Here is a 13026-nt window from a genome sequence, read left to right as displayed (position 1 = left end):
GAAATTGAAAAATTATGCAGTGTAGCTAGATTAGACTATAATGTTAGATTTTGTTTCACCTTTACACTGTTCTGGCATCTTTATGCTAACCTAATAATTAGAGTATTGTCAACCAAAGAAAGCAGTATGTAAGTGAGTCCTAACATTAAGATGTACTCACATTATTTGTGTGTCTAAAAATGTCACATATATCAGAGATGATTGATTTCAAGCTGTTAAATAGTGTGATGATTTTAAGCAATAACAGAGTTCACATTTAACACATCTGTCATTTTGTCTTCTCTTTATCTCAGTCAGTCACCCAGCTCAGACTATCCTCAAGTGCTTAGATCTGTAGCCAATGTGATCATTGTCAAATGCAACATTTTGGATTTTTAAAAATTGAGTTTATATGTATAAAGTGCAGGGTATGCTGGAGAATAAAATGCTTTGAATTTTGTGTTAGACTGTTGAGTAAGGTGGAATTTGGAGCTCCTTTATTGCCAAAGGCGCTATTGCCCAAGCACCATTTTCAGCCAAGGCTTGTCAAAGCTGATGTTGCTGAGTGAGTAGCATATTGTTTGATTTTGGTCCCATTTCACTTGAAATTGAACAAGTGGAGTTGGCTGATGCTGTTTGAAATTCGGGGATTGTTTCGCTATTCATTTTAATAAAATCTGGAAATTATTATCACTCCTGTCGGTTGGTGGAATTTTGATTTTTGAAGCTTGTTAAAATCCATGTCCTCAAACATAAAGTGTTTAATAAATGCTCATAAATTGTTAAATAAATGCTTTGTACACATGTAAAATTTATGCCCAAACACATAACAGATTGTTCTAATCATCTTCTAATTCAAGGTGTGGCTTATGCCACAAGAAGACTATAAACAGAGGAAGAGTGGAAAGTATACGATAACTTGGGTTGGGATGAATTATTTTAAATTGTTACCAGAGGTTGTGAGATCCATAAACAAAATGTATCAGACATTAAGTACACTAGATTGTGAATGCCAAATTACAGAGAGGGTTTTGCATTTACTCAAGCATGGTCATAAACCATGCATGTTATATAAGAGGTCACAGTATATTGTTATTGTAAGGGTTTTGTTACTGAACGAGCGTATGTTGTTACAGAACCTGTTTTAAAAAAGGAAACATCAAGGTCTATTCTCTGAATGGCTATCATTTTCCAAAGAGCACAATGAGTGAAGATGCTGTTCATTTTTCTCTCTGCCAATGCAATAGAAACAGTAAAAAAAACTGACACCAAATAAAACAAAGGCTATTTTCATTATACATATATATACCTGTACTGGATTTAATGATTACTTTTCCCACGCTTTGTCCCATTAAGTCATACTGATTCAATCGAGAACCATCTTCAGCAACAACAACTGATTGGGATGCTCCGTGTGTCCATGTGTACACGACCTCTGATGTTGTGTATGCATCTGTTTGGAAACAGAAGGTGAAATGGGTTAATTGTTGAGTATATCATTGTATTTTGAACATAGTTGCAAAATGTGCACAATGGACAATTGCAGTAACACACTTCACTACCCATTCACACCATCTGTCACAATTCAATAGGTTCTTATTTCCCCATACCACTCTTTACCAGACAGCTAAGGAGCAGCCAAACACTAGTGAGAGATTTCTCAAATGGATGAAGGCAAAGAATATACTGATAGAACAACAGTAGCAGTAGTGCATATTGTGTCAATTTGCACTGACGCTAAAGTCATGGTATAAATCTGGAATTAGGACCCAAGTTGACTCTGGAGCAAAGCACAATGACACTCCTTAGGAAAGAGTACCCGACTTTCACTCAGTTAGCTCCAGTACTGAATCTGGATTCAGACACATGTTAGCATGAAGCAAAACTGATTCACATTGACACGACTGTTGTTGCGTAAATGTACCATAAGATAAGGTGAATGCATCACTCTATGCCATCTAGAAGTTAATTACACAGCAGCAAAATCAAAAGCCTAACAATAGCTTTCTTTCCCATGCTTCAAGTTGAAAGATGATAATTGACATGTTTGTAAAAGTGTTCAGGTAAAAAACACTAATGAAGAAAGTGACCTTTTGAAGTAAAAATGGTTCATTACTGAAACCATACATTTCTATTTTCAGTGATCAGTGCCACAATCTCACTGTACTAAAAATGCAGCACGAGTTTGGAAATGGTAGACTGAGAAACCGACCTATTAATGGTTATCATGCAGTATGCTTCCTGATTTTTAAATTAATTAACTGCTCATTATTGGTTTAGTTCAATAACTCCTCCAAACCAGAACTCTGATAAAGTCATCAACTCTTAACCATGAAGATTTACAGTTGCTGTCAAATATTGCAGTGCTTTGAAGCACTCCACTCATTGCAATATGAGTCAGGACTTGTCTCTCGTTGGCCGGGCTCAGCGAGGGCGGGCGGGAAGGGCTGGGAAGCTGACTGTCATCCACGATCGGGGCTGGACCACGATTTCACGCTGATGGGCCAATTAAGGCCCGATCAGCGTGAACGTAAGCTGCGGCGCCCAGCGCTGCCTGTGTGTGGAGGAGGGGAGGAGGGCAAGCGCAAACTTTGCGCATGCACGCGGGTGCACGCTGGAAAAGCTCCCCGAGGCACAGAGCTGCCTCAGGAAGATGAACACTTTTGAAAATAAAAAAATAAGGAATTTTAAGGTGTTAAAAAAACATGTCCCCACATGTGTCTCTGAGCAAAGGCGCGTTCTTAATGAAATGTTAAAATTTATATTTTATTTTTAATTGCTGTTGGAAACCTTATCCCACCCGCTGTTATCCTGTGGACATTCTTTCAGGCATGGGTCTTCCCTTCCATGCCTTATAAATTTTGTAATGAGAAAACAATTTTGGAACAAACTAATGTTAAACGTTACTGCAATTTTAATTGTTACTTGTTTATTTAATAAGTTTGTAAATTTGTTACAGAAACTACTTACTGAGTTCAGTGTAGATATATAATTTTTACAGTCTTATATTTTGATGAATATATTAACTTTAACTACAAATTTGTGGATGAGTTTAAAATTCATTTTGGTCAGCAATTCAAAATGGACATTACCAAATTAACAGTCCTTTTTACATTCTGCCTGATTTTCTTTTTCCCGAGATTGCATTTTGAAATAGTAGAAATATATTTGTATAGTTTTATATGATTCCCTGATTAAACTGATTTTTTTCAAAAAATCACTTTTCTGAGCTGTCTTTTTCTCCATGACTGCTATTTCTTTCAAGTGTCATCTATGTCTCAGTTGGTAGCATTCTCATCGCTGAGTCATAAGGTTTCAAGTTCAAGTTCCACTCCAGGCTTGAGCACAAAAATCAAGGCCAACACTCCAGCATGAGGGACAGTTGCACTGTTTGATGTTCTTTCTTTCAGATCAGATGTTAATCTGAGGCCCTATCTGCCCGCTTGGTAGATATGAAAGATCCCATGGCACTATTTCGAAGAAGAGTGGGGTAGTTACCTCAATGTTCTGGCCAAAATGTATCCCTCAGTCAACATCACTAAAGCAGACTATCTGGTCATTATCACATAGCTGCTTGTGGATGTTTGCTGTGTGCAAATTAAGTGTTCTGTTTCCCATATTACAACTGTGGCAGCACTGCCAAAAAAATATTGGGCATAAAGTGCTTTGGGACATCCAATGATGGTGAAAAGGTCTATAAAAATGCAAGTCTTTCTTTTATTTACATTTCAAATGCAAAAATGAGACCAGGACATGCTGCTTGTTTTTTGTTTCTTGCTGCACTTTTCAGGGGTACCATGGAGATGCCAATTATCTTCCATATGACTTCTGTATGGTTAAGGATGTAGAACCCAGCAGAGAGTGTTAGCAGGATATTTAATCACAGGGACAATCACAACCAAGCCTGTTTTTTTTTCCCTCACTTGACATCAGTTTGTGCAGCATGGGTTGATTGACTCATTAGCAGTGGAGGCAGTAATCTCCTTTCTCTAAACACAGGACACTGAGGCTGATTGTAGAACACTATCCCATAATATCAATAAACTCAACATGGACCAGGGATCAAACCTAAATTGTTTTTTTTTAAGTTTAAAATTAAATTCATGGGCAGAATTTTTCGCTGAGTGGGTGGGCGTGTGCCCGAACCGCTCAAGCGTAAAATGACATGCGATGATGTCGGGAGATCGTCCCGACATCACCACGCACTTGCGCAATATTTCGGTCAGCAGGCACGCGCGGGATTTGGCAGCGCGCCCGCCAACAATTAAAAGGTCTATTAAGGCCATTAAAGATTTAATTAAATGTTATTTTCGGATGTTATTGAATGGACGTGGTATTCTCATTAGAACCATCAAACACAGGCTTCTCATTAGAAACATCAAACTTTATTTATAAGCTCCAGCAGCAGTTACATCCTTCCATCAAGCTCCACAATTAGAAGAAGAACTCCCATGCTTAGAGCTGATTCATGTTCACCATCACATACTATACTACACGATAAGTCTTAAAGGTACAGTCACTACATTCCTTAAAGCTACAATTACTACATTCTTCCCCCTTTACATTTTTTTGTACAGTTTGTGTTTACAAGAGCATCTACTTTCATGACATTACAAATATATAGACAGGTCATGGAATTGTAAGTTCAGTCTCTCAGGTAGTTTCCTGATCCAGGTGGATCAATGTAGCTCCATGGCTTTTGAATCTCTTACAGGGTCCACATTATCTGGAACCACAGCAGCACCAGTTCCTCTTCAAGCACAGGCAGTTCAGTGTTGTCTACTCTGACAGAGACATCTGGTATGCCTATCCTTGGTTGAACAATTTCAACAGGGACCACGGGTTCTAAAATGGTTATGGATGGAACATCATTTTTTGGGGGTATCTCCCTTCTTCTCAAACGATCCATGTATTTGCAAGTGATCCGGCCCTCTGCTTCTACGTGGTGCAACAAGGGTCCAGTCAGAGAAACTATTACACCAGGTAACCAACTCGATCCAACACTGAAGTTTTGTACGTACACTGCTTCACCAACAGTAAATTCTCACTCACAACTATGTAAATCATGAGCCGCTTTTTGATTCCCTTGACATTTCTCCACCTTCCCCTCCAAATTGGGAAATACCAGGCTTAATCTCATTCGAAGGCGTCGCTTCATAAGTAACCCTGAAGTTGTTGAACCTGTAGTAGTGTGGGGGGTTGTTTTATGGTGAAACAGGAAACTGAAAATGTGAAAGTTTAGTCTCCAATGATCCCCCTGATAATTTTCTCAGCCCGGCTTTAAAAGTCTGTACTGCTCTCTCGGCTAATCCATTAGACGACGAATGACATGATGCCGTCTTTACGTGTTTGATACCGTTTGCGCTCACAAATCTTTGAAATCCAGCTAGTAAATGAAATACCATTGTCTGAAACGATTACTTCTGGAAATCCATGTATAGAAAAGCTTTGGTGTAGCTTTACTATAGTCGCACCTGACGTCGGCCAGGATTTTCCCCTCGGCGATTTGGGGGCGGGGTCCGCTTGCCGAGGGGAAAATGATGTGGGATGACATCGGGAGGAACCCCCGACGTCATCCCGGGCCATTTAAATCTTAAGGAAGGCGGGCGGACAGCGAAAACAGCTGTCTGCCAGCCGACCTGTCAATGGCCAATTAAGGCCATTGACAGGCTCAGTAAGATAGTTAAATGCCCTGCCCGGCCAATCTTAAGGCTGGCGGGCAGGCCAGGAGCCCCAGCGGCCTGTAGATTATTAATGAAACTTCATCCACTGGCGGGATGAAGTTTCATTACCGTTTTGTAAAAATTTAATAAATTTTATGAGTTTGTTATCAACATGTCCCATCTCGTGTGACATTGTCACATGAGGGGGACATGTTAATAATTTTAAAATGTCTCTATTTTTTGACTTTACTTACCTTTCACTAAACTCCCTGAGACAAGAAATTGCCTCAGGGAGCAGTGTGCTCTTTCGAGCGCATGCGTGAAAGAGTGCACTTTGAGAGTTGTGGATTCCCTCACATAGCGCTTCCTGTCAGGCAAGCCGCTGGGCAGGCCTTAATTGGCCCGCCCACTCAAAATGGCGGCGGGCCCCGTTTCAGTGGTCCGTTTCGGCCACCCGCCCACCGCTGAGCCAGTGGGGCTTGCCCGCCAGTCAAGGGCTAAATTCTGCCCGTTGGTGACCTAACCTCGTAAACGTCTAGCCATTGGAATGTGCGTCAATTATTAATAGGAACATAGTGCCTAGAAAAGGACCAGTGTAATCTATGTACAGTCTCACCCAGGGCCCACCAGGGTGTAGTGGGGTCATAACAGGTAACTTCTGTAGTTGTTGGCTTTGTATACAGTGTTTAACCACCTTCTCTATCACTGTCCATGCCCGGCCACCAAATGTAACTTTGCGCAATAACCTTCATTTGTGAGATTCCCGGATGTGCGCAGTGCAACTCTGCTAAGAGCGGTTCCCTTCCTTGTGAAGGAACAACTACCCACACACCCCATGACAAGATACCATCTTGACTGCTCAATTCATTTCTATGAGCGAAGAATGGCTTCAATTCATCAGGGACTTGTTCCTGGGGCCATCCTTTCAACACTTGGACTCTCACTCTAGGCAGGTCTGGATCACGATTTGTCCAGTTTCTTACCTGTCTTGAGCAGACTGGCGAGGAATCCAGTAAATTCGTTGCTAATACTATCTCTTGGGGAATTGGGGCATGTTCATTGCTCTCCTGCAAAGGAAGGCGACTTAGGGCATCAGCATTCACTATATGCACCCCTGGCCTGTGCACTAAAGTGTATTCAAATGTGTATAAAATTAGAGACAATCTTTGAATTCGTGCAGAAGCTATGGGAGCTTCACTGAACAGACCCAAGGGTGGTTTGTGGTCAGACACTGTCATAAAGTGTTGGCGATGTCCGTGTTGATGGTATTTTTAAACTCCGAAAATAATCGATAATTCTTATTTCTTGATTTACGAATGCCCTTTTTTGGCTGTGGAAAGAGTCCTGGACATGTAGCTTATCGGCCTTTCTGAACCGTCATCCAACTTGTGCAATAGTACTACTTCCACGCCACAGGGGGACGCGTCGCAAGTTAGTACCAGTTCCTTTGTTGGGTGGTGATGTACTAAGAAGTTTGCAGAGTGCAACAGTTGTTTAACTTTCGTGAAGGCCTCTTCTCAGGGTGACTTCCAAACCCAACGCTGATTTTTCTTCAATAATGAGTATAGAGGGGCCAGGACCGTTGGATAAGTTGGGTAGGAATCGACCAAAATAATTAACCATACCTAAGAATGACTTGAGTTCAGAAACATTTTTAAGTGAAGGTGCCTCCTTAATAACTTTAACTTTTTCTTCTACCAGGTGTACCCCTTGGGAATCCACCCGGTGGCCCAAATAAACGACTTTGCTTGCCTGAAAAGTACATTTTTCTTTTTTTAAGCGCACCCCTGCTCCTAAAAATCGTTTCAAGACTTCCTCCATATTAACCAAGTGTTCAGCTTCTGTGAACCTTGTTAATAGGATGATGTCCAGGTAGACCATAACTTGAGGCAGTCCCCTGGAAAATCGCACAGACCAAAAAAAAGCTGAAGGGCAGGCGTGTGTATTGATATAACCCTTTGTGGGTGCTTCTGGTCACAAACTCTCTGTAGGTATCATCCAGTTCCAGCTGCTGATATGCGTGACTCATATCGAGCTTTGTATATGTTGTTCTTCCTGCTAATTGAGCATAGAGATCCTCAATCTTGGGGATAAGGTACTTGTCCAGCTTGGAACATTGTTGACTACTACCTTATAGTCCCCACAGATCCAGATGGTCTGATCCGGTTTTAAGACAGGGACTATAGGTGCTGCCCACTCTGAGAACTGAACCGGTTGTATGACCCTCAGCATCTCTAAACGGTTCAACTTGGCATCAAATTTCTCACTCAGAGCATGTGGGACCGGCCTTGCTTTAAAGAAATGAGAAATTGCTTCCCAGTCAACGTCGATCTTAGTCTGTAGGCCTTTGATTCACCTCAGTTTGTCTCGAAAAACCTTGTCATATTTATTTAGTAGCTCTGGCAGTCCTCCTACTCTAGCTGGAAAATTTCAGTCCAATTTAGTTTAATTTCTTTAAACAATCCCAACCTAGAAGGCCTGGTCCTTTGCCTTCTACTACCATCACTGGGAATTGTGCTATTTGGTGCTTATAATAAACAGGTACAGTGGTAATACCCTTCACTTGGATAGCTTCGCCAATGTAAGTTTTCAATTTGGCTGAAGTCTGCTCTAAATTCAATTGTTGAGTACCCTTGTTTAAATGTTTGAAGATGTGCTCTCCCAGTATCTCCCTTGAGTGTTTTAAAATCCAAACAATGGAGTTTGTGTTTCCAGCATGAAGTTCCTCTATGGCAAATTTACTTACATCAATAATTTTCTGTTTTTAAATGAGTACAAATTGAGAACGTTACTGTAGTAATTGTAGCTTTAAGAAATGTAGTGACTGTAACTTTAAGAGTTATTGTATTGTATCACGTGACAGTGTGAACAAACCAGCTGTAAGCGCGGGGAACCTTAGAGTGGGAGTTCTTCTTCTAGTTGCAGAGCTCGATGGAAGCATGTAACTGCTGCTGAAGCCTGTAAATAAAGTTCGCCGTTTCTAATGAGACACCTGTCTGGAAAACCAAGTCCATAACAAATTGAAGCACTAGTGTCCGCTTCCATCATTAAAGGGTTTCAATTTACTTGCAGAGTAGCAGTGAATGGCTCTGTCTTCCCTACTTTTACATTAAATAGAGGGTAAATATCAGAATTGGCAGTTTCTGGTTCTTTCACACTATCTTCAAATGCAGCAACATCAGGTACCTCTTCAGGCACAGGCAGTTCAATGTTATCTACACTGACAGAGACATCTGGTATGTCTATCCTTGACTGAACAATTTCAACAGTGACCACAGGTTCTACAATGGTTACAGGCAAAACATGATTTTGTTGGGGAATCTCCCTTCTTCTCAAGCGATCCATGTGTTTGCAGGTGATCCGGCCCTCCACTTCTACGTGGTACAAGGGTCCAGTCACAGAAACTATTACACCAGGTAACCAACTCAATCCACCACTGAAGTTTTGTACGTATACTGCTTCACCAACAGCAAATTCTTGCTCATAACAATGCAAATCATGAGTCGCTCTTTGATTCCCTTGACTTTTCTCCATATATGTCGCAATGGTCTCCCCCGGGGTTCTAACACTCAAATTAAACCTGAACCTCTGCATGGTGACTGAGGGTTTGAGATGAAAGTGTCCCTTAATGAGGTCTATCAATTCATGGAAGATATTCGAATCGGGGGTATTCAGGGCCATCAAACTTCAGATTAAAGTATAGGTTTTATTCCCACAAACGCTTAGGAAAATTGCTCTTTTCTTTTCCTCCCCCGTTATTTTGTTTGCCTAGAAATAGTACCCAAGGCGCTCTACATATGGACACAATCCTCTATGGATGGTTCGAAGGGGTCAATCCTGCCAAAATTTGTACTATCTGATCAGTATATTTTCCTTTTCTTCAGTTAAACAAGATACTCACAGCTGTTGGGCAAGGGACAATGCTGGACCCAATTTATCCTCATTGCCAATCTGTTATGGACTTAGTTTTCCAGACAGGTGTCCCATTTGAAACATCGAACTTTATTTACAGGCTTCTGCAGCAGTTACATGCTTCCATCAAGCTACACCGCTAGAACAAGAACTCCCACTCTAAGGTTCTCTACGCTTAGATCTGATTCGTTCGCACTGTCATGTGATACTATACAACACAATAAGTCTTAAAGCTATAGTCACTACATTCCTTAAAGCTACAATTACTATAGTAACATTCTCAATTTGTACCCATTCAGAAACAGAAAATAATTGATGTAAGTAAATTTGCCATAGAGGAACTTCATGCTGGAAACACAAACTCCATAGTTTGTATTTTAAAACACTCAAGGGAGATTAAATAACAAAATCTAAAGATTCAAGAAGGACGATTGTTGGTTTCTGACTGGTATAATGTGTAAATCAACCACAGAGCCAACTTGTTGCATGAACTGGGTCTAACCAAGTTTTGCAACATAAGGCAAGAATATGAAATTGTAGAATCCTGGTGCACAGGACTCTACCTAGATATATCAAAAGGTCTAACAGCATGAAGGAATGCCCTTCTGCAGTGTACTCTTGATCCATGTGTGTTGAAGAACATAACAACTGTAGCTAATATTTTCCCTATTCTTGCTAATAATCCTCCCACCTATCAACAGAAGAATGTAAGATATAAATTCCAGACAGTAAGATATAAATTGCCTTCTCAGACTTTGCTAAGCCTCCTCTCACCAGGCACTCATTGCCCTCCTCATTACCTTTGTCCTATTCATCTGGGATGGAATTAAATTTTTGGTCTAATTCTGAAGAACTGGCTGTGAAAGAATGAGTTGTGGAGACATGAAGATATGTATTGATCCATTAATTTTAGACTATGTATGGACCGCACGTTGGTATTTCAATAAGATAGTGAACCAAAATAATTACTTTATTAACTTCAATCGCAGTGAACAGTTGTGGACGAAGGAATCAAACAAAATTTAAAGAAATATTACTGCTGAGCATGTATGTGATTACTTTCTGAAAATTACATTGACAATATTATTTCTTACTGATAAGTAATTTTTAAAAATATGCAATACTTATCAGAATTAGAAGATTGTGAAGACATGTTGGATTAGATTGAAGCATATAGTTGCCATTTTTAGGATTATGTGGCTGCTGCCCCTCTGGAAAATGTTTTGTTCTGTGCTATCTTGACATTTGTATACATGTCTTAATTTATTAATATATTTCCTATTGTCCTTTCCATTATGCAAGACTTTAGACTTTCTCGCCGATAAAGACTCGGAACCTTCAATGGCCCTCTGTTGTGGGTACAGCAGGTTTTAGTGCCACAACTAATATGTTTGAATTTGATCTATTATTTTTTCTGATACAAGGGGCCAGATTAGTGCCATCAAGGTGGGAAGCTCAAGGCAGGACATCTTGGGACTCAGCAGGCCCACATCCATGGAAATGATGCCTGCACACACAATTGGCACTCTGATGACTGGGGGTGGGGCATGTAAGAGAGCCAGGTCCAATGCATCCAAGATAGCTGATTAGGAGGACGGTGTTGGTTCTCCGAGACTTCGTATAAAAGGCTGTTAGGCCCTCTAACCTTCACCCCTCACACTTTCACCCAGCCCTCATGCCACCCCATAACCTCCATGCTACCTCCATATCTATTCACCCAGTATCCACTCTGGACAGATCTCAGGAGCCATGTGCTGATGAGAAAAAAATCAAACTTCTAACAATCTAACTCTCAGTCATGCAGCTTTGATAATGAAATAAAACTCAAACTGACTCAAAGATTTTTAATCCCCTTAAGTATAAAAACAAGCAAACTTCTATTCACTAAGCACATTAAAGGCAGATAATTATTTAATAGCCTCTAAAAACAGTCAATCAAAATGTGAATTCAGCCCCCAAACCCCACCCCCCCCCCACTGCTCCCTCCCCTGCCCCGCTGAGATAAATGGATTTGGAGCTTTTGAAACTCATCCAAGCATTCATAATGGGTTTAGCAGTAATACCAGCCCATGGGAAATGTCTATTGAAACTGCAGGATCAGATGGCTATTTTTTTCTATGCTACACCACATGGCCTGTCAATCATTGCACTCCAGCAATGTGTGTTCATGTTTTTACTCTAATTGACAGCAGCAGCTTGTTTTGCAATGTTTAAATGGCTGAGGGTTTAAATAACTTCATTTCATAACACTCAAAAAGACATTATCGACACTTCACAAGAATTTACGCATTCTCCATAAATTTTTGACTCCCTTCTTGTTTGTCCTTCAAGGAAAAGCTGACCATGTTCATCAGCTGTGGTGTTTGATAGGGTTCTGGTTGGTAGGAAGGTTACTGCTGAGGCCAATCTGTGCTCAGAAGGTTCTGCTGCAAATAGGACAGAATACCACTGATAACTGTGTTTTGGACAAGGCTTGGAATTTCCTCTGCTTCCCAACTGAAGCCTTCAAATTGTCTTTGTAGTGCTTTCTCTGATTGCCATGAGAATGCACCCCTGACTCAAGCTCTCCATAGAAGATTCACTTCGGTAAGCGAGTATCAGGCATTCTGACTATATGAACAGCCCAACTCAGATGTGACTGTCTCAGTATGGTCTGGATGTTTGGCATGCCAGCTTGTGTGAGCACCTCAGTGCCTGGTGTTTTGTCCTACAATCTAATCTTCAAAGGCTTCTGAAGGCAGCTCAAGTGAAAGTGGTTGAGCTTCTTGGCATGACGCTGGTACACAGTCCAAGTGTCGCATGCAAGTGCAGAGCAGACTGGACTGTTGCTTTGCATGTAGGAGATAGTGAGATTGTCACCTATATTCCCTAGCATTTGTGACTCCCAGACTGTGGGGTTAGGTCCTTGGAGCAACAAAATAGGATCTGTTTGAACACAGCGCTGATTAAAAATGGCCCAGCTGAGTTTGGGTTTCCTGCCTGTGGGGTTTCCATTTACAACCTGCTCCCTTCCACCTGCCAGAAAACTTGAGACCTTCTGGAAATGGGGGTAGGACTTCCACATGCCATTTTTAAAGACATCCAGAGTCAGTCAAACTCCATGAAAATCTGGCCCAAAATGTCCGAACACATGATTCACTTCAATTATCACGTTCTGCTCTTTGCTACCAACAGAAAATCAATTTTATCAAATCGCACTGGCTTGATGGCTGACTTTTGCTCGATTGAGTGAGAAAACAATTCATTAAGATTTGGAGCAGAACCTTGTGCCTTGCCCCATGGTGAGTTTGGTGGCAGGGGTGTATGTAATCGGGAAGAAGGGTGGCGAGTGGGCACCCCACCACCTTCCTACCTCCCCAATTAAGCCGGTGGTAGGAAGACCCATGTTCAACCATCCTACCCCATCACCAATTGAATGTCCACTTTAAGGGCCTCATCCCATTGCTGTTGGTATTAACCCAGCAGTAGCTGG

At 41.1% G+C, this 13026-nt stretch overlaps 1 protein-coding gene across 1 annotated transcript in view; it reads right to left on the bottom strand.

Moving 5' to 3' along the window:
* The window catches only part of LOC144685955 (gamma-aminobutyric acid receptor subunit alpha-1-like), a 56238-nt gene that overhangs the window by 26902 nt on the left and 16310 nt on the right, over positions 1-13026 (bottom strand). Inside the window, exon 7 of the mRNA XM_078551018.1 lies at positions 1289-1432. Coding sequence (XP_078407144.1) covers positions 1289-1432 — 144 coding nt within the window. The remainder of the gene's footprint in view (positions 1-1288; positions 1433-13026) is intronic.

This window comes from Cetorhinus maximus, chromosome 10 (genome assembly GCF_964194155.1).
Source record: "Cetorhinus maximus chromosome 10, sCetMax3.hap1.1, whole genome shotgun sequence".
Lineage (NCBI taxonomy): Eukaryota > Metazoa > Chordata > Chondrichthyes > Lamniformes > Cetorhinidae > Cetorhinus > Cetorhinus maximus.
This window is presented reverse-complemented; position numbering and strand designations above follow the sequence as displayed.